General features: G+C 41.9%; 1 protein-coding gene across 2 annotated transcripts in view; it reads left to right on the forward strand.

The window, feature by feature from the left end:
* The window catches only part of ACAD10 (acyl-CoA dehydrogenase family member 10), a 48,478-nt gene that overhangs the window by 1,417 nt on the left and 24,516 nt on the right, over positions 1-22,545 (forward strand). For both annotated transcript variants that reach the window (XM_024758713.1, XM_024758712.1), the window contains exons 2-9: positions 3,254-3,453; positions 7,358-7,506; positions 8,908-9,102; positions 12,938-13,096; positions 13,808-13,967; positions 15,476-15,617; positions 20,557-20,625; positions 22,122-22,303. In XM_024758713.1, the coding sequence (XP_024614481.1) occupies positions 3,267-3,453; positions 7,358-7,506; positions 8,908-9,102; positions 12,938-13,096; positions 13,808-13,967; positions 15,476-15,617; positions 20,557-20,625; positions 22,122-22,303 (1,243 nt within the window). In that variant the 5' untranslated portion in view covers positions 3,254-3,266. The remainder of the gene's footprint in view (positions 1-3,253; positions 3,454-7,357; positions 7,507-8,907; positions 9,103-12,937; positions 13,097-13,807; positions 13,968-15,475; positions 15,618-20,556; positions 20,626-22,121; positions 22,304-22,545) is intronic.

Raw genomic sequence — 22,545 nt, forward strand, 5'->3', positions numbered from 1 at the left:
TGTTCCATTTTAACGGAAGAGGAACCTGAGGCTCAGAGAGAGCCACTTGCTCAGGATCTCACACTTAGCAAGTGGCAGAGCTAGACTTTGAACCCAGGCAATCTGATTGCAGAGCCAACACTCAATCTCTACTAAACTATCTCTTTAATATGTGGAAACATACACTACGTGTGCATATTTATGAAAGCATAATTTAGGTAGCAAATCTGCATCGTCATACTGATCTCATTCTGAGAGACAGAGAGAAGACATTCTTTACGGTAGAGGAGGAAAATGCCAGTTGCAGAGAACTAGAATTATTCTCTAGAGATGGGAAAATTGGGCTTGTTACACTTCTTTGTGGCTGCCAATCACTATGCCTGCCCCCTATGTTCCCCTATTTTCTTTTTTTTTTCAATCTTTAAATTTTATTTATTTATTTTTGGCTGCATTGGGTCTTCCTTGCTGCGCACGGGCTTTCTCTAGTTGCGGCGAGCGGGGGCTACTCTTCTTTGTGGGGCACGGGCTTCTCATTGCAGTGGCTTCTCTTCTTGCGGAGCATGGGCTCTAGGCACGTGGGCTTCAGTAGTTGTGGTACGTGGACTCAGTAGTTGTGGCTCTCGGGCTCTAGAGTGCAGGCTAAGTAGTTGTGGCACACAGGCTTAGTTGCTCTGTGCCGTGTGGGATCTTCCCGGACCAGGGCTGAACCCGTGTCCCCTGCATTGGCAGGCGGATTCTTAACCACTGTGCCACCAAGCGAGGTTATCCCCTATTTTCTGAATCATCCAGTTTATTCATCCTTCCAACTCATGTTTCTACTGAGCATGTGTTATGTGTCTAGACACCATGCTAGGTCCTAGGGGATGGATATACAAAGATGAAGTAAGATAGGCCTTTCCTTAAGGAGCTGATAAGTAGAGGAGCACATAGAGTTGAAAACAGGAACTGTGTGATGGGGTAAGTGCCCTAGTGAAGGTATGGAGAAGAAACAATGAGAGTGAAAAAAAAAAAGTAGTTTCAGAATCTTCCAGGAAAAAGAAAGACTAGCCTCTCTAGAGGAGGTAAAGCTGAGGCTGTGATATAAAAAAGAGTGTAAATTTACCATCAGATAAACAGGTGAAGACATTCCAGTCAGTGGGCATGTACCACGGAGGTACCAGGAGGTATGAGAAATCACAGCGATAACCTGCTCCAAAGAGAGCATTGGGAAGTGGCTAGAACAGAACTATCATCTCTAGTTGGAAGGAAGAAGCAAGGTAGTCGTGGGAGCGTTGCCCACTTATCCATTAGCAGAATTATGAGGAGGACAGTGTCCTCAATGAGGATGAAAGTCAGCCCTTTAGGTCCAGAGACAGATTTCATCTCTGTTAAGCCCTCACAGAGAATGTGTTGACACTTTCAGGAGCCTATAAATAAATTTCTCCTTCCTCCACTAACTTTGGCCATGGCGTAGGTAAAACCCAAAATGCAAATCAGTCTTTACATTTTTCATTTCAGCATTCATGCCCCAATCCAGCAAATTTCCAATTACGTAAGAAGCACATTATATTATCTCGAACATTTGCTTCTTTTTTTTTTTTTTTTTTTTTTTTTTTTTTTTGGTTTGGGGGCCCAACCAGTGCGCCACCAGGGAAGCCCTGAACATTTGCTTCTTAAAAATCCTTTCTTTAGGTGGCTGTCTGGCCAGATACAGTTATTTGATACCTTAATAAAGAATGGCGTCACGAATACTTCTAAGAAAAAAAGAAAAAGAATCCTTTCTTTAGGGACTTCCCTGGTGGTCCGGTGGTTAAGACTTGGCGCTCCCAATACAGGGGGCCGTGTTGGATCCCTGGTCAGGGAACTAGATCCCGCATGCCGGCGCTAAAATTTCTGTGTGTCACAACGAAGATCCCACATGCAGCGCAGCCAAATAAATAAATAAATAATTTTAAAAAATGAATCCTTTCTTTAGGATCTTACAGAGTTTATTTAGTCCTTATGGTGGCACTGAAGTGACTCCCATGAACAGGCAGGCTGTCTTACCAACCTGTTTTGCTCTAACTTTCTTCTTAGTAAGCTTTTTAACCATAGACATCGCATGAGAAGCTTTAAGATTTTCAAGTGGAACTGACTGCAAATAGAATTTGGTTCAATTATTTTGTTTTTTTCCCAGGTTTTTATTTCAGACTTACAGAAAAGTTGAAGCATAGTACAGTGATCTCTCATATACCCTTCATCGTGTACCCTTCACCAAGACTGATTAATTACTAACATTTTGCCACATTTGATTTATGTCTATACATGTTTATATATCTATATACACGTGTACCTGTTATGTGTATTTTGGTTTTTTTCCCGATCTTTTGGAAAGTAAGTTTAGAAAAGAGGCAATGGAGAACAATCAGAAGGACATCGCCCTGCTCTGTAGGAGGGGTGATGGTGTGGTGGCATCGCGAGCGCTAGGAGGAGGTGGGTACAGGGCATCCTGCTCATTGGTCTCTTCTGGTAGCCAGAAGAGGTTTCATGAAGGAAGTGACAGGTAAACTACAGCCTAAAGGACAATTTGCAGTTAGCCACGTAACAGATGGAAGGGAGCATTCAGGCCAAGGAAACACCATACCCGAAGGCCTGGAAGCAGGAGGAAAGCATCACGTGTTTGAGGAAGCTGCCGTGGACCTGAGTGTCCCGATCACCCAGGTTAAGGTGAAATACGAGGGAGAGCTGCGGCTGAAAGGGGAGAGGCAGAACTCAGAGGGCCTTTTCAGGCAGGTTAAGGAACTGAGAGTTTATCTTGAGGACAGTGGGGGGCCACTGGAGGTTTTAAATGGGGTTAGGATATGATCAAATTTGCAATCTTGAATGATAACTGGTTGAAGTGTGAAGAAAGAATGAGGTTTGAGAAGAGGCAGGGGGACCAGTTAAGGGGCCGTTGCAAAGGTCCGTGGTTGAGATCACGCAGTGAGAGTGGAGAGAGGTAGATGGAGAGCTTCGGGAGGAAGGATGGGCCGCGCACAGCACCCGGAGCAGAGGTGTCTGGCTGGAGGACTGAGGGAAGTCGGGGTGAATCCAGTTTTCCAGGTTGGGCGGCTGGGAGAACGGTGGAGCCCTTTCCTGAGCCAAGGAACTTAGGCAAGGAGTGGTCAGGGAGGGCGGAGATCCTGCGTTCCTCTCGGGCGGTGTCTGAAGCGCTGGTTGGAGGTCAGAGGAGGTGTGCAGGTGCCACCCTGAGCACCAGGGTGGAGGTCTGCTTGGAGGCAGTGACGGCAAACTATGTCCTGTGCCTTCTCCGCAGCCTCGGCCCCAACATGTGCCTAAGGCGGCTTTTGCAGTCTGCGCAGCTTCAGCGGGCTTGGAGGGCGGTCTTCGGGAAACATGGCCAGGGCAGGCACCAGGGAGCCTGGCGATGGACACATTCTGGAGGCGGCACCTACAGAGCAGTGATTTTTGACATGGGCGGAGTTCTCATTCCTTCTCCAGGGAGAGTGGCTGCAGGTGAGCTCTTCATTCTACTTCACCTTTGGAGACTGTGGTGGGTAGGGGTGGGGGAAAGGAGGGTGGTGAGGGGAGATGGCAGTGTGTCCCAGTGGGAGCTATACTTGCTCTTCATCAAATTCCAAGCAACAGTTAGTGGCTGAGTATCTTGGGCAAATTATTTAACTGCTCTGAGTCTTAGTTTCCTCATCATTAAATTACGGCTGATGATAGTACCTACCTCTTTGGGGTTGGAGGAGGGTTAAGAGAGATTATTCATGGAGGGCACTTGATTAGCAGGGTGAGTGCTTGGCTCATCTGAAATTCTCAATAAACGATGAGCTGCTATTGTTGTTAATGTTATTGGTGGAATTTAACTACCTTTCCCTGAGAACTACTTCTGAATCCTGACATCCTCTCTGCCCACCCCGCCACCCCCACCCCGTCCCCGCTTTGATCATAGCCTTTCCTTTTCCACCAACCTCCCTTCTAAACCTGCTTTTGCTACTACAAGATCAAGCCTCTAGGCTCTGATCCTTCCTTTTTCAGCCCCTCCTGGTATTACCTTTTTACCCGCTCAGTTCAACTGACTTAAGTGTGATTTGTTTGGCGTGAAGTGTTAGAAAACCTAACAAAACAGTGACTGCACCAAGACTGAAGTTAATTTCTTTTGCACATGAAAGTCCAGGTATGTGTCTGGGCCAGTGTGTTGCTCTGTGATGGCAGCGCCCTGGGCTCTTTTCATTGTGTTGCTGTGCTATGAGTGCACTTCATTTCTACTTTCACCATGTGGGTCAGGCTTGGCTGCCTCACTTTCTGCCATCACATCCCATTCCCAACCAGCAGGAAGGAAAAAGGACCAAACAGCTGTCCCTGTTCTTTTCACTTACTGTGGTTGCTGACTGGGCAGTTTTCTGTGCTAAATCAACCCAACTTCAGGTTTTCTGTGCCCCTGGTTGCAAAATTATCCAGCTCTGCTAACTGGTTAGGTGAGCTCCTTTTTTTTTTTTTTTAGCTCCAGCTGCAGTTGAGCCCTCAGCCTCTCTATTCCTCCACTCATATTCCTCTTGCATTCACTACAGGGCTGTTCCAAACTCTGCCCAGAGCCATCATACTTCCCCAGACCAAACCTTCATACTTGGAAGACAGCCAAGTCTCCTTTTACAGAGAACATAAAGATTACTTGGCAGGAATTTTCTCAGCTTTCTCCAGAACATCTTGAGAACCTATTCACTCCTTCCCACTGCCACTGCCTCTACACAAATTAGATTCCTAAATTCTCCCGCCTGCACTGGCACATCAGCCTCCTAACTCCTAACTCTACCTCTGGCCTTCTGGGTTTTGCACACAATGCCTGGAGCTGCCCTTCTGAAACACACATCTTATCCCTTCCCTCTCTTGCTTCAAATCCTTGAGTGCCTGCATTTTTTCACTTAGATTAAAACCAGAAGCTTTACCTGGTTCCAGGGCCTCTCACAACCAGCTCTCATGTCCTCTTGTCACACCATTTCCTATGTATGCCCACATTTCAGCTACCTTGGACTACCTGATGCTCTTTAAACTTGTCAAATGTATTTATACTCCCGTGCCTTTGCAAGTTCTGTTCTCTCTGATCAGAGCTACCCTTCCCTGCCTCCTCTGCCTTTTCAAATCCTGCTCATACTTTTAAATGGTATGTTATTCAGCAGTGCCTAGAATCTTTGGAGCACTTAGTAAGTCTTGTGGTTGTTGTTATTATTGACTTGTGTTTTTATTTTATATTTATAATGTTTTTGCCATGCCAAAATTTTCACTTTTGATGTCATCAAAATCATCTGTGTTTTTCTTTATGGCTTGCATGTTATGAGACTAGGCTAAGGAAGTCGTTTCTTTCTTCACGTTCATAAAGACGTTGCATATTGTTTTCTAACTTTTAAAGGGTTTTTTTTTTCTGATTTGGGTATTTAGTCTGTTGGGAATTCATTTTTGTAATGGTGAGAAACAGGGATTTAATTAAATTTTTTCTATACAGAAACTCAGTTATGCCAACCTCATTATTAAATAGTTGGTGCTGAAAGGATATTTTTAAAAATACAAAGATATGCTGTATAGCACAGGGAACTCTCCTTCACTTTGCTGTATAGTAAAAACTGGGAACTCTTCCTTCACTTTGCTGTATAGTAGAAACTAACACAACATTGTAAAACAACTTACCCCAATAAAAAATAAATAACTAAATAAAAGTGCACCTAAAAAAATAGACAAATTTCTTACTGTCACCTCCACCCCTCTCTGGCCAGTCCTAGGCTTCATTGGTTATCATTGTGAAAAGTTTGTTTATCCTTCCAAAAATTGCCTATATATACATGAGTGTGTGTGTGTGTGTGTGTGTGTGTGTGTGTGTGTGTGTAAACTGTGTCTACATAGATTGGGTCATACTGTACACACTGTTATGTACCTTTCCTTTTTTCTGACCCAGTAGAATATCTTGCCAAATTTTCCACATCAGTAGGCATAGGTCTAGTTAAGGGATTAGCAAACTATTTCTGTCAAGGGCACTAGATGGGCTTCACGAGCCACACAGTCTCTGTATGACTTTACTGTTGGAGCCAGCAACAGCCATAGACACTAGTAAACAAGTAGGTGTGGTTGTGCTCCAATAAAACTTTATTTACAAAAACAGATGGGAGACAGATTTGGCCCCCAGGCCATAATTTGCCAACCCTTGGCCTAGTTTATACATTTTAACATCTATGAGGTATTCCATCATATGGATGTACCATGGTTGATTTAACAAGCCCTTTAGTAACATGCATGTAAGTTTCTAGTTTTTATTGTGAGCAGTTCTGCACAACAGCTGTGTACATAATCTTTGCTTACTTTTATAAATATATCTGTGGGAGAAATTCCTGGAAGCAGAATTACTACATCAAATGTAAATGTGTACTTAAAATGTTGCACTCCATAGAGGTTGTATTTGTTTACACCCCCATCAACAGCATACGAGAGTGCCCCTTTCCTTGCATGCTTGCCAGCTCTAAGATCCTAAAAAATGCTCTAACTTTAGTTCTAAAATTAAAGATGTATTATTATTATTATTTGGATTCAGTTTTAAAAGTCCTGTTGTTCTCAAAAGACATACTGAATTGGTCATATTGGTGATTTCTGAAGAATGGGATTGCTTTGTCATTTAACTTTCTTTTTTATACCTTTCTACATTGTCTGAAATATTTTCAATGCACAGGTACTGCATTAAACAAAAGATATGTGCTAATGTATATTATTGATATATCTTAGATATAATTATGAATGCTGTATACATTTTTGCACCATAGCAGGTATATTATACAAAGAGAAAACACCCTTGTACAAGAAAAAGTAACCCCTATCCCAGTGTTCCCAGTATACACAATAATAATCCATCCACTGCCTTAGCTCTTTATGGACAGAATTTTGTTCTTTATTTCTCAAAGACAGCGCCCCCACAGGTGAATGTTTCAGTGTGCCAGCTACACTGCTCTGAAGGATTACTACGGTTTACAAAATGAAGGCCTTGTCTTGGAGTGCTGTCAGAATCTGCTTTATTCCCTAATGCACTTCCTTACCATGTGCCAGGACTGTGTGAGTGACCTAATACATATGAACCAGCCAATGAGAGACCAGGGAAGAAAATTCGTACTGCAGTGTCCAGAGTCATCTCAAGGTGGTGGTACGGACCTGACGCTTGGCACCAGTGTCCCCTCAGTTACACAGATTATTATTGCTGTTCCTTTGGAGGTCCAAGCTGAGATTTTCCATTTCCTGAATTTGTCTGAATTCCCAATGGAACCCACTAGGCACCACAGTGATGCCACAGGAACTTGTATGGTACTTCCCCTGCTCCCCAAACCCCAGCTGTTTGTCCATATATTACTGTTTCACTTACCATATGTTTTACTTCCGGTAGAATGGGAGGTACAGAATCATATCCCTTCCGGAACTATATTGAAGGCCTTGATCTCAGGTGGCGTAAATGGGCCCTGGATGAAATTTATGAGAGCAGAGATAACAACAGAGGATTTCCTACAAGAATTTGGGAGACTTTGCTCTGAAATTGTGAGTGATAAACATACTTGAATTTCCATATCCTTTTTGCCTAGAATAGTGGATGCAACACTTATCCATTAAGTTGGTTAAACTAAAAATAAAGAAGGGAAAACCTAATAACCTGTTATAAGATTTTAAGCTATTTCTTCCATCCCCAGGTGCTCAATTTTAACTACACGAATGAAAAAGTAAAAATATTACGTACTAAGCCTCTCCATCAGTTACTGCTCATCTGAAGCTGGAGTTGTATAATGGCTTTGATCAGAAAGCTTGTTTAATGCAGTAATAACATTGAGCCTTTCTCTGGAAAGGCTCTGCATTCTAAGCTCTTTATTTGTATTAACTCATGTACGTTCACAATAACCCTGCTACAATATAATTTAAGATATAATAAAGTTCTGTGGATAGATGGTGGTTTTGGTTACATAACAGTCAATGTACTTAATATCACCCAAAGTGGTTAAAATAGTAAATTTGATGTTATGTGTTTTTACCTCAATTTTAAATAAATGAATAAATATTTAAATATATGTATAGAAAACATTCTGCTAAGTGACAGAAAGAAGCCAACCCAAAAGACCACATATTGTATGATTCCACTTATTTGAAGTGTCTAGAACAGGGAAATCTATAGAAACAGAAAATAGAGTTATTTTCTAGGACTGGGAGTATTGGGGTGTGGGGGGGGAATGGGTAACGACTGCTAATGGGTATGGGATTTCTTTTCAGGGTGACGAAAATGTTCTAAAACGGATTGTGTTGATAGTTGCACAACTTTGTGAAGATATTAAAAAGCGTTGAATTTTACAGTTTAAATGGGTCAGTTGGGTGGTATGTGAATTGTATTTCAATAAAGCTGTTGTAAAATGTGCGTGTGTATCAGAATAGCAGACTTGGCCTTGCAGATTTTGAAACATGATAAAATAAGAGTTTTCAAAACCCACAGAGGTTGAATTTAAAAACACAAAAATTGATCAGAAACTGACACTCAGTTCGTAATGCTGAAGTTGAGGCAATGCAGAATCATCAAATGTCTCTGGATCATTAAAAATTAAGTTACATCTGCTTAATACACTTATAGAATTTAATGTACCTCTTAGGGTCTTCTGAATCTTTTTAAAATTGACAATGAGTGAGTGAAATAAAGAACTCATTTAACTGGAATACTGATATAAATAGCTCCATTCCCTAACCACTGTAACTCTAATTCTAAGCCACTTTTTACAACCTTATATACAAAGTTCTGCACAAGGGCTGAGGGAGGGAATTCCTTTTGGCAGCAAGCCAAAGGCCCGGGGTCCTACACCAGGTAGTGGTAGGAAGCCAGGAATATGTGTTTTTCTGTGTCGGTGACAAGCTGTTCTTACTCTTAATGATGGCTGGTTCTCCTCTCCCCTCCCCCATTCTTAGTCAAAGACCTCCGTGCCCCTGAACTCCTTTTTCTCTCTGCTGACCAGTGAGCGAGTGGCAAAGCCGTTCCCAGTGATGACTGAGGCCATAACTCAGATTCGGGCTAAAGGCCTTCAGACTGCAGTCTTGAGCAATAATTTTTATCTTCCCAATGGGAAGAGCTTTTTGCCCCTGGACCGGAAACAGTTTGATGTGGTAAGTGATCCGGAATAATCCGAATCAAGTCTGTGTCCTTGCTGCAGGATGCAGGATTAGTGCTGCCTCTCAGTAGGTCTGGAGTAAATGGGTTTTTTATTCACACACTTGACTCAGTTAGGACTAAATATAACAGGTGGGAAGCAAGACTTGTAAAATATCACTGAGCTCTCAGCAAGGTCAGTCATTTATGGGCTTTGATAACTGATTGAAACCTCAGCTTTCAAGACTCCCTTTCATTCTGGAGTTGAACCTTAGTCATCAGATAACACATGCACTTTCGTCAGCCCTCACCTCTTAACGGGCCCTTTGACCTTTTCTCTTCAAAGACCAACCCCATTGCCCTCTATTTCTATGGCATTAATCCTTAGACCAGTGCTGTGCAAACAAACCCACTGCAGTAAGGGAAATGTCCAGTATGGTTGCTACTAGTCACATACGGCTGTTAAACACTTGAAATGTGGCTAGTGGCCCTGAGGAATTCTATTTCATTTCAACTTAAATGTAAATAATCACATATGGCTAGTGGCTACCGTATGGGACAGCACATGAAGGGCTAGACTATGAAAGTACCTGAGAAGATTCTGAGTCAGGAGATGGTCTTCTGTGCCAGGAGGTTACTTCTGTGAAAGACTCCCCATTTCCCTAAGAGAAAGTACATCGTTATCCTGGGACAGATATGAATTACTGAATTATTGACTTGCCTAAACTTCATTCAGTTGGAAAACACGTTCTCATTAAGCAGTGACTGTGTGCCGGGCACTGGCTAGGCATGAGGGGATACTGTGTTCAGTGTGACGGACACAAGCCCTGCCCTCTGGAACATGCATTTGCCATATTTCAGGTTGTCAGTTGCTACATGTGGCTAGTGGCTACTGTGTCGGACAGGACAGTATAGCATTTCCATCATTGTAGAAAGTCCTATTGGATAGTGCTATTTTAGAACGTAAAATCTAGTTGGATTGACAGGCAGAAAATTCAGAGCACAAATATGGGAAATGAACGACCCAACCTAATGCTCTTTTCACCTCCCACCTCCTCATTCCTCCTGTACAAAGCCAGTCAGAGATAGAGTTCTTTTCCCTCTGCACAGCTGCCTGGCTCCTTGCCCACTTTAATTGTTGGTTTCCCCGCTTGTCCACAGCACAGCCCTCCTCCAAGCATCCTCCCCTTCTGGTGCTCAGGGACCTCAGCCGGATTTGAATCCTGTCTTGCAGCTTGCTATAAGCAGCAGTAGCTTTGACTCTCTGAACCTCGGTTTCTTCACCTGTAGTTCAGCAGTAGGAATTTTCTTTGTTGAGGGTAGCTGTGTGGATCCCAGAGTATAATGCATGCAAAGCACTTTACAGAGTGCCTGGCAGAGAGGTAAGTATGCAATACGTTGTAATTATTTTCAGAAATTCCTTCCCTCCAGTGTGGCTATGGGGATATATCTTCATCTGGACAAAATCAGTTGGCCAGGCTCGTATTGGGCCCTTCAACTATGTAGGGACTTGTGAGCTTCTTTAAAACAATGGACTTGTTTATTCAGGCTTCACAGGCTCTCTGGCGTGTGCTCTTCAGATCCATTTTCATATTCTATGTCTGCAGGAAACCTGGAGTTTTGAAAATCTGTTTCCTCAAGAGCAAGGGTTTACATTTTTGTTCTCTAAAGCTATAAGGAAAAAAATTATTTTGGTAGAAGTAAAGCTAATGGAACCATTCCTGTGATCCCCATCATCCCTGGAGGCTGTTCCTGAACTTTTCAATGTCACAGAAATCTGTTTCTTCTGACGTGTATGTGGCTTTTGAATTTTGTTCATCTACTTTGTTTTTGGTTTTGTTTTGTTTTGTTTTAGTATGGATGTTTTATATCTGAAATTTTGCTTGTGTCCAGGTGTAAGCAATGGGTAATGTCTTTTTTTGTGTTTTATTTTTGGCTGTGTTGGGTCTTAGTTGTGGCACACGGGCTTCTCTCTAGTTGTGGCACGTGGACTCCAGAGAGCACGGGCTCAGTAGCTGCCACACGCGGGCTCTCTAGTTGTGGCGCACAGGCTTAGTTGCCCCGTGGCATGTGGGATCTTAGTTCCCCGACCAGGAATCAAACCCATGTCCCCTGCATTGAGAGGCAGATTCTTAACCACTGGACCACCAGGGAAGTCCCCATCTACTTTGTTTTTTAAGTAAAAACTTTTACATTATTATTATTTCTTTTTGTAAAGAACACATGATGTAAGATTTACCATCCTAGGGGTTTCCCTGGTGGCGCAGTGGTTAAGAATCTGCCTGCCAGTGCGGGGCACACAGGTTTGAGCTCTGGTCCAGGCAGATCCCACATGCCACGGAGCAACTAAGCCATAAATTTATTTTTTAAAAAAAGTAAATAAAAAATGCTAATGTAGTACAATGAAAAAAAGAAGATTTACCATCCTAGACATTTTTAATTATACAGGACAGTAATTTTAGGTATATTCACATTGTTGTGAAACACAACCCCAGAAATTTTTCATCTGGCAAAATAGAACACAAGAAGTCCAGGGACCTTATCCAGTTTAAATCTCAGGAATTTTTTCACTTCTGCAAATGTACTCACCTATGAGAGGAGGTGTCTGCTTGGCAGACTTGGCCCTGACCCCCAGGGTTTGCTCCCCCTCTCCTCTTGTCTCGGCTGGTACAGCTGTGCTGCTTTCCTGTCGCATGATGCCTTTATTGGTGTCTGAAACACCTGGCTTCTCTGCTACCCACTGTTGACATTTTCTTTAGAAGGAGCTTCTTTGTCTTCTTTTAGCTCATTCAGGTCCTTAGGAGACCAGGAAGAGTCAGTAACTTATTCAGAACATTTATTTGTCTGAAAAGGCAGTTCTTCTCTAACCTTGAACAATGGGAGTTTGGAGGAGAGGGAGGGGCCCTCAGGTTTGTCCTTGGTCTTGGAGAGCGAGGGTCAATTCAGGAGTGACTGAGGGAGTTAGTTCTATTCTTTGGGCAGACCAGAGGGTATTGGTTACAGGCCTCTATGGACATTTTAGGCCTGCTCACAGGAGATCAAGCCATGGGGACAGTGTCAGAGGACTTGGGGTTGCTGGGTCAGAGGTAGCCTGACACTGAGACAGCTGTTTCAGGGTTCTCCTGAACCCTCAGCAGCACCCCACCAGTTCTGGATCAGATACAGGTTGAAGCAAGGCTGTCAGGATACAGGAGGCTCTTTGCATGAAAGGGAACCATGTCTTTGCCACTGACGATCTCTTTGGTGTTAGCCCTCCTGTGGGATTTATCTGTCTAGGCTGAGTACAGCTGTTTGTTTTTTAACTTCTGAAATATGGACATTAAAGTCATGTTTCTTTTATAACAGTAAACAGTGCCTTCTTTCTGAGAAAACGGTGAAATACTTTCCCTAAAACTGAAACGTGCAGCTTTTCTGTGCATTCACAATACCTAACATTAGCAAAGTGCTATGTCATTTCGGAGCACACTGAAGTTCACTAAGTTTCCCAGCTACCGTTAAGATAGGTAAGATGGGGCTTAAAAAAAAAAGATAGGTAAGATGGCTGTTAGTGTTCCCAGTTTCCTGACGATGAACCTGAAGCCCATAGTGCCTTCGCTGTTTGCGCAAGGTCACTCACTGTGTCTGAACCAGAACTTTGGTTTTCTGAGTCTTCCCTTAGGTTGTAACCCAGTATTTCCAAATCACTCCTCTTAAAAAAGCAACATCATTTTATATCATGACACTCTTAAGTTACTTGTTATAACAAATCTCCACTGCCTTCCTTCTGCTCTGCTTTTCAGAAAATATACTGGGTGTACGTGGGAACACCACTTTTAGGGACATTCATCTCTCCTTCCTGTCCCTCCCTCTCAGGTTGTGGAATCCTGCCTGGAAGGTGTCTGCAAGCCAGACGCCAGGATGTACAAGCTGTGCTTGGAGCGGCTAGGCCGGCAGCCTTCTGAGTCCATCTTTCTGGATGATCTTGGACCGAATCTAAAAGCAGCTGCCAGCCTTGGTATTCACACCATTAAGGTAAAGGTCACTGTTTTTTGAACCCCTGTTGTGCCCCAGGCACTAGTGTAAGCATCTCTACGCAGTCCTCTTACACTCATAGTGGCAGTTGCCTCTGGTGGTTTTCACCCATGCTGCCATAGTCTTTTTATTTTTTATTGATTATGAAATCTAGGTGACTAGCCACTTGTATTTTCAATAGGAAGTAAGAAGGCAGAATGAGAAAAGAGTTACACAGGGAGGTGAATGGCAGGCTTAAGACATTTCGGGTGACAGCTCTGCTGGCCTGGTGATGCTGCTCTGGGTGGGGACCCAGCAGCTACCAGACACACGGGCCATCCCAATGCTTTGAAGCAGGAGAAGCCACGTTGGTGGCCGGGGTCTCTGTCCAGCTTTCTGCGTTTGGGTTTTCGTTATTAGCTGACGGGCCCGTAGGGACAGAGTGGACACTACACACAATATTCTGCCCTCCTGGCACAAGGGAGTATCATTCACTCTTAACCGGCACTCTTCCCAGCAGATAAGAAAGTTTAATGTGGTTAGGAATTAAATGGGAGGAGGAAACTCATTCTGAGGCTTTCTCATGAGCTGACTCCCCTGGCTGCAAAGTCCTTGCTCAGAGAACTGACTTCTTCTATATTTCCCTCTAAGAAAGTACCCTCTCAGAGAACAGGCAGGAGGGTGGGGCAGGGTTGACTGGGTGTCCATGTTCAGTATTCTCTGTGAAACCAGGTTCATGACCCAGAGACTGCAGTAAAGGAACTGGAAACTCTTCTGGGTTTTCCGTTGAGAATGGCTGTTCCAAACACTCGCCCTGTGAGAAAGACGATGGAAATTCCCAAGGACTCCTTGGAGAAGCACCTCAAAGGCTTACTGGGGACCCAAGCCACAGGTAGTTAAGCTTCTGCATTTTGGTAAAGGCTAGGCTTTCAGTCTGGTTCTCACTTTCAGTCCTTAGTGGAATATGCTGGAGACAAAGACGCCATGTGGTGAAGCAAATAGCCAGTGGGCTCAGTGAGCCCAGTGGACCCGGGTGCTGCTCTGTTTTACTTGGGAAAAAGCACTGACTTCCTTTTTTACGGATCCCCAAAGTGTACTTGGCCCTTGTTCCATGTGAGAGTGTGGTGTGGCAGCAGCCGCCTGCAAAGGGCTGTCCCGGAGGACAGGAACTTGCAGTATGTGCCCAGGGGTGTTTGAGTGTTTCTAATAGTTTTGAGATGACAGCCTGTTTTGTGAAGGTGACTTAAAAGTTGCACGAATTTAAAATGTGACAAGCCGTCTCTATCTCTTCAAAGGAACCTCTAGCTCCTTCTTCACATTCCACCCTCAGAAAAACAGGTGCCTCATGACCTTTTTCTTTTTAAATTTATTTTATTAAAGTATAGTTGCATGAACTTTTGAAGAAATTTCTACCTGGTGATAAAGTTTGATCCTTGAAAGTACTTTTTTTTAATTTAATTTATTTTTTTATACAGCAGGTTCTTATTAGTCATCCATTTTATACATATTTGTGTATATATGTCCATCCCAATCTCCCAATTCATCCCACCACCCCCACCACCCCCGCCACTTTCCCCCCTTGGTGTCCATACGTTTGTTCTCTACATCTGTGTCTCTATTTCTGCCCTGCAAACCGGTTCATCTGTACCATTTGAAAGTACTCTTTGTATGCAGCTTCTCATAAGGATTTTTTTCCAGTGATGGGATTGTTCTTAGAGCCTCTGCAAAGCTGAGGGACCCTTTCTGATGAGACCAGCTAAGTCAGGCAAACTCCCATTTCCTGCGAATCTGTGTGTAGAGTTCATCTCATTGTGAAGACTAGGGTTAATTAGGCTGTTTCTGCAAGGGAGCCTCAGAGTTTAGCCTGCTGGGGTGGGAAACGCGTCTCCTGAAAGCAGCTTTGGCTCGAGCTGCAGGCCTCTGCATAGCTCCTTTCAGCTGTCACGTCATTGTCAGGCGTGGTGTGGCCGAGTATGGGGTGAGGGGCACACTTTTCAAGTGAGGGCACTTTTCATCCTCGGCTTAAAGCATTCCATTTAGCAAGATGGGTTTCCATGACTGTGCTTGTGTTTTACAAACAGAACTAAAAGACTTTTCTTTACGGAGCAGGAGTTGGCAAGAAGGACAAAATTGGACACCTGCACAAAGTGAAAATTGTCACGGTGTAAATCCAGTGGCCTTTGCCACACCATAGTGTGATGTTCTGGACTCGAGCTGGAGGTGGGGGGTATGCCTGGGACGCAGTCACGTCTGGTACCCCGGGAGGAGCTGCTTTCCTTACAGATCATTCCAAATCAGGGCGCTCCGCATCCATATGCAGTACTCATTAGAAAGAAAGAATGTCTGTCCACATTTGTCCTCCAGAGCTGGTTTGAGTTTTCCTTGCTTTCAAACTTGCAGGCCCATTGGAACTCCTTCAGTTTGATCACGGGCAGTCAAATCCCACCTACTACATCAGGCTGGCTAAACATCAGCTGGTTCTGAGGAAGAAACCGCCAGGGACACTGCTCCCGTCGGCGCATGCAGTAGAGAGGGAGTTCAGGTAAATTCTCAGAGCTGGGGGCGTGCTTGCCATCCCCAGCCTCCGCAGCCCAGCCCCTGAGCTGGCCAATCAGCACTCCATTAAAGTGCCTTGAGACATTTAAAATTACAAGTGTGACTCTCCAAAATTATTTCTGAGAAGAACATGTCACCTAATTTTATTCAGGAGCTTGTTTTCTCTTTTCTCTACCTAAACCTCTAGGAGGCTAGACTTTTTTTGAGCCTCTGTTAAGTGCGGTCATAGCCCAAGGAGGCATGGTTGTGAGTTGATAGTTATTGAAACCTGGGGTTCCTTATATGAATCCCTCTACTTTTATGTATGTTTGATATTTTTCATAATAAAATGTTTAAAATGATAAATGTATTACAACCCATCCAAAATAAAATCTTTTGCTTTGTGAATAGGAAAATTTAAACATAGTAGGTTGAAAAACACTAGCTCCAGACTCTTGGACAGTGAGTGGCAATGCGATGACTGGACTCCAGAGTGGGGCTTCCTCTCCTGAACGGCTTTCTCTTCCTCTTCTGCCTTCCTTCCAGCCTATCATGTTCTGCAGAAGGAAAGTTGCAGAGAGTAGAAGGAAAATGTGATTGCGGCTCCTGGCCTCTTCTTTCTCACCATTTACTGTCTCCCCTCTGACTTTTTGGTTCCTTGAATCTGACTTCTCTAAGTGTTACAGGGACTGATGACTGACATTTATGAAGCCTTCAGGGTTCGTTTATGAAGCCTACAGGAAGAAACCTGTAGCTATTTGTGAGCATTCATAAATGTGCCCGTGTGATAGTGAGTGTGTGCTTGTAGAAGAGAAACCCTGAAATGCAAAACTCCCACTGTCTCTGTGCCTCCTGCTTGTGAACTCTCACCAACTTCCTAGCGTACTGAGGAATTCTGGAGTGTTAGAAGGACATCGAAAAATCCAAGAATGCACAGAATTTCTGTTTTAGTAAAGGAATAAAATGTGCATTTGAAGATGAAATGTGTACGGTATCTGCTTATAAAATGCCAAATCAAATTTGGAAAACTGGGAAAACAGTATAACATAATTTATAAAAACCTCAGGGTAGTCATACTTTTATACCTAATAATTCCAATAGGGGATCTCTCTTTAAAAAAATAATTCTAAATAGGGAGAAAAGCTTTATGCATTAATATGCTCACTGCAGTGTAGTTTATAATAAAAAAAATTGGAAACCTACAGGTACAATAACTGAGTAATGATTGTGCAAACCTTGGTATTTCTGCTTGTTGGAACAATAACAATAATAGTAACAGCTAACATTTACTGAGTGTTTAGTATGTGTCGGGCACTAAATAAGTGCTTTGAATATATTGTTAATTCAAACCGTTCTCATGACTCCCTGATCTGGTCCTATTACGATCTCCATTTTATAGATGAGGACAGTGAAGCTTAAAGAAGTTAAGCAGCATGCCTGGTGACACACGTCTAGTATGTGAGTGATGGAGTCTGGCTTCACACCCAGGGCTGGTAGGATCCCATACCCCAGTCTTAATGATTATGCTATTATTGCAGCCAATAAAAGGATGCCTATAATAAAATTAAAATGTGTAGAATAAAACTTTTTTCCTTTTTGGCCGCCCATTGTGCCTTGGGGGATCTTAGTTCTCCAACCAGGGACTGAACCCAGGCCATGGCAGTGAAAGTGCCGAGTCTTAACCACTGGACCACCAGGGGACTCTGCAGAAAATAAAATTTTAATGTAGCAAAAACAGATACAAACTATATATGTCTTAACTATGTTTTTTGTAAAGACTTGTACATTGAAACAAAAATATTGGAAAGGAACACACCAAAATGTTTACCCTGGTCATGTTTGGGTAGTTTGTTAGTACAAGTTGTAAGTGACAGAAACCCACCTAGCCTGACTTAAGCATTCAAAAAAAAGAAAGGAGGAGAAGTGGTAAAATGTATTGGCTTCATTATCTAAACCTTTCAGGTGTGGCTGGATCCAGGGGCCCAAATAATGTCACCAGGACCCATTCATTCTCTCTGTCCATCTCTCAACACTTCTCTCCTTGATAACTACAGTGAACGTTCCAGCATATCTCCTGAGATTGACTTGTTGGCCTGGTGTGGGTCACAGCTTTTTTCCTGAACCAATCTCTGTGGTCAGGAGGATGCATTATTCAGATTGGCCAAATCTGGGTCTTGTGCTCAACCCTGGAATCAGGATTGAGTCACTCTCACCCAAACCATGTGAATCTACAGTGGAGGAGAGCTGTTTCCCAAAGGAATGTCTAGGTATTACTATCAGAACATGAAAAGGGGAAAGGACAAAAGGCAGCCCAAAGCAGGAGCCAGTTATTGGTGATAAGACTGACTCATTATTTTTCTATTTAAAAAGATTCCTTCCTTAATGTTTCATAGAATTTATCAGTAAACACATCGGGCCTGGAGGTTTTTTAGGAAAAGTTTTTGGATTATGGGTTTGATGTAATAGATATTGGGTTATTCAGGTATTTTATTTCGTCTTGCCTTAGTTTTGGTAAATTGTAATTTGCAAGGAATTTGTACATTTATTAAAATATATAAAATTATATTATAAAATATGTAAAGTTATATATGTCCATTTCATGTTAACAGTTGAATTTATTGTTCAAAATATTCCCTTACTGTCTGTTTTTTTTTAATTTATTTCTGGCTGTGTTGGGTCTTCGTTGTGCGTGGGCTTTCTCTAGTTGCGGTGAGCGGGGGATACTCTTCGTTGACTGTCCTTTTAATGTATGTAGGATCTGTAGTGATTTCCCATCTTTACCATTCCTGCTGTGGATTGATAGTATTTTCTCTCTCTTTCTTTCATCAGTCTACCTAGGGATTTATCATTGTGTTGATAATTTAAAAGAACAAATGTTTAGTTTTGTTAATTTTTCTGTTGTTTATTTTCTATTTCATTTAGTTCTGCTCTGAGCTTTATTTCTTTCCATCTTCTTACTGTGGGTGTATTTTTCCCTTCTTAGGTGTAACCTTATGCCATTGATTTAACATCTTCCTTTTCTAATATGAGCTTTCAAAGTTATGTTACTTTGTAAGCACATATGCATCCCACAAATTTTGACATGTGTTTTTATTATTATTATTACGGTTTGAAATATTTTCTAATGTCCCTTGTGATTTCTTCTTTGACCCATGGCTTACATGGAAGTGTGTTATTTAACTTCCAAATCTTTGGGCTTTTTCTAGCTATCATATAGTAACAAGTTCTTGTTTAATTCTATTGAGGTCTTAGAAATACTCTGTAAGATTTTGATATTTGGGGCTTCCCTGGTGGTGCAGTGGTTAAGAATCCACCTGCCTAATGCAGGAGACATGGGTTTAAGCCCTGGTCTGGGACGATCCCACATGCCACGGAGCAGCTAAGCCCATGCACCACAACAACTGAGCCTGCGCTCCTAGAGCCCGTGAGCCACACTACTGAGCCCGTGCACCCAGAGCCCGAGCTCTGCAACAAGAGAAGCCACCGCAATGAGAAGCCCGCACACCGTGACGAAGAGTAGCCCCCACTCGCCGCAACTAGAGAAAGCCGCACGCAGCAACGAAGACCCAATGCAGCCAAAAATAATAAATAAATAAATTTATTTTTTAAAAAAGATTTTGATACTTGGAAATTTATTAGGACTTATTTTATGGACGAGTACGTGATATATCTTGGTGAATATACTGTGTGCACTCTAAAAGAATGTGTATCCTGCAGTGTCTGTGTGAGTGTTATAGAAATGTCCATCAGGTCAAGCTGGCTGGTAGTGTTGTTCAGATCTGTGTCTTACTGACTTTTTCTAGTTAGTGTAGTTTTGATCAAGTCAGTTACTGATAAAGGCATTTTACAGTCTCAGCTATGATTGTGAGTTTGTCCGTTTCTATCTTTCATTCTGATAATTTTTACTTTAGGTATTTTTGAAGCTCTTTTATTAGGCACATACACATCTTTTATTTACTTTTGTAATTTGAAGTATAGTTGATTTAATGTTGTGTTTTAATTTCTGCTATACAGCAAAGTGACTCAGTTATAAATATATATATTCTTTTTTATGCTGTATTTTTTTATATATATATTCTTTTTCATATTCTTTTCCATAATGGTTTATCACAGGATATTGAATACAGTTCCCTGTGCTATATAGTAGGACCTTGTTGTTTAAGGCACATACACATTTATGATTGTAATATCTTCCTGGTGAATTAACTCTTGTATTATTTTGAAATGTCCCTTTTTATCTCTGGTAGTCCTCTTTGCCTTAAGGTCTCTTTTTCTAATATTGATATAGCTATACCAGCTTTCTTATGCTTACCAATTGTATGGAACTTCCCTTTCCATCCTTTCATACTTTATTTTATTTATTTATTTTTATCTATGTTTTTATATTTAAATCATGTCCCTTATAGACAGTATATTAAGTCTTGCTTTTGAACCCAGTAGGACAACTTCTGTCTTTTAATTGGAATGTTTACTCTATTAAATTTAGTGTAATTATCAGTATGTTTGAGTCAGGTCTATAATTGCTGTTTGATCTTTGTCCCATTTGTCTTTTGTTCTCCTTGCCTTTTTGCCTTCTTGGGTCAATTGAAATTTTTAAGTTTTAGCGTTCCATTTTAATTTCTGCATGTAAAATTTTTAAATCAAAAAATAATTTCAGGGCTTCCCTGGTGGCGCAGTGGTTGAGAGCCCCCCTGCCGATGCAGGGGACACGGGTTCGTACCCCGGTCCGGGAAGATCCCACATACCGCGGAGCGGCTGGGCCCGTGAGCCATGGCCGCTGAGCCTGCGCATCCGGAGCCTGTGCTCCGCAACGGGAGAGGCCACAACAGTGAGAGGCCCGCGTATCACAAAAACAAAACAAAAACAAAAACAAAAAATAATAATAATTTCAAGAAAATCCAGTCATCTCATTCAGCAGTGTCTCTCATTTTTCTTTGTTCTGGCAGGATAATGAAAGCCCTTGCGAATGCTGGAGTCCCTGTCCCCAAAGTTCTTGACCTCTGTGAGGACTCAAGGTAATGTTCAGATTTATTTTTACTATTGTGTATTCAAGCTACAGAAAAGTCCTTATACTAACTCACATTCCAGTTTGCTAGAGTAAAGACAAGTAAAATTTGGGTAGAAGAGAAAAGAGATTTTATAGTTACCTCCCCTAGAAGTTCACAGATCTTTAAGTTATCCTGAAAGATAAATGCCTGCTTTCGTGAGAATTGGTAGGAAACATCTTTTCTAACATTAAAAAAATATATGTCCATCTAGTTTCATGTTGCTTGTTTTAATTAATTTTTTTATTGTGGGCTTTCTAAACTGTTTTTCAATTGCTTTATAATATTGCTTTCTGAGTCTGTCTCTTTTTTCCCGATTTTTTAATTATGAAAATTTCGAAACATACACAGAAGTTGAAAGAAGAAAAAATAGTACGATGAGCACCCATTTACACTCCATCTAGATGAAAACATTTGTTAACATTTTGCCACATTTGCTTTCTATGTATATGTATATATGTGTATGTGTATATATGTGAATAGCTGTACTATATAGATAAAATAATTTTGTAGAAATAGTTAATTATATATAACATTTTTCTAAAAATGTTTTATAACATAGTTTAATAAGTTTTATTAAATAATTATATAATTATTTTGTAAGTTAATAAGTATATCTTATATGTATGTATATAAATTATTATTCACTGAAACTTTTGAAGTAAGTTTCAGGCAGCATACATCTTCTAAGAATAAAGACATTTTCTTTCATAACCACAGCAATATTACATTTAAGATAATTAAAAATAATTTAATAATATAATTTAATATCTAGGCCATGTTCAAGTCAGGATGAATAGTTATACTAGAATTTTCAAAACAACTTTTCAGAGTACTAAACTGATTTCTAGTAGTGACAAAAGATGGATTAATGACATTTTGGTGTGTCACCTTAATACTTTGGGGTGTTGTATATGCCATTCATACCACTGGATAATGATGAAAATAACATCAATAACAAGAAGGGATACTTATCCAACCCTCAGTGAAGCCAGAAACATATGCCAGGCATTCCCTATGTATTTGCTCCCTTAATTCTTATAACTATCCTTTGAAGCATTATAGACTGAAAAAAAACAAAGCTCAGAGAGCTTTAATATGTTTCTCAGGATCACACTGCTAGGAAGGGCAGAGGTGGCACTTAAGCCTGGTTCTCTGACTCCAAATCCCCCTCTCCACATGCTGCTTTCCTGTATTATCACACTTAATCCCATTCCGATGGCTTCTACAAGTGGACCAAAGAGAAGAGAGGCATGCTGGCAAGAAGTGTAGACAGGGATGTGTGTGTGTGTGGATTGGTTTGGGGAGGGAGTACTTCTAACCCCTGTGCTTGTGTGCAAAGGAAAAAGGAAGTTTCCAGTACTCTGGATCCAAACTCCCACCCAGCACTCAAAGCTTACACACAGGACAGAGCAGTGCCTGCCACATCATGGGCCACTGAAACACCCTGTCTGTGCCCCTGCTAGGGTCATCGGCACTCCCTTCTATCTGATGGAGTACTGCCCAGGCCTCATCTACAAAGACCCCTCTCTGCCAGGCTTGGAGCCCAGCCAGAGGCGGGCCATCTACACTGCCATGAACAGAGTCTTGTGCAAGATTCACAGTGTGGACCTCAAGGCCGCAGGCCTAGAAGACTATGGGAAACACGGTGAGCACGGGGCCGCTTGTCTTCTGTGCTGCTGTTTCCTCACTGGTGCCTCTGCTTTCATGATTTCCATGGTACGAAGGTTTTAAGGCACCACTGGTAAATGTGAGGTGGGCTTGTTAGCTTCCTACTTGGAAATCCACTTTCATTTTAGTATAAGTGTCACTTACCTAGATGCTTTGTCCTGAGATAAATCCCTTCATGGACTACAGAATCTCTCTTCCCTGAAACTTTTATCTCACTGT

This window comes from Neophocaena asiaeorientalis, unplaced genomic scaffold (genome assembly GCF_003031525.2).
Source record: "Neophocaena asiaeorientalis asiaeorientalis breed wild unplaced genomic scaffold, Neophocaena_asiaeorientalis_V1.1 scaffold77, whole genome shotgun sequence".
Classification (NCBI taxonomy): domain Eukaryota; kingdom Metazoa; phylum Chordata; class Mammalia; order Artiodactyla; family Phocoenidae; genus Neophocaena; species Neophocaena asiaeorientalis.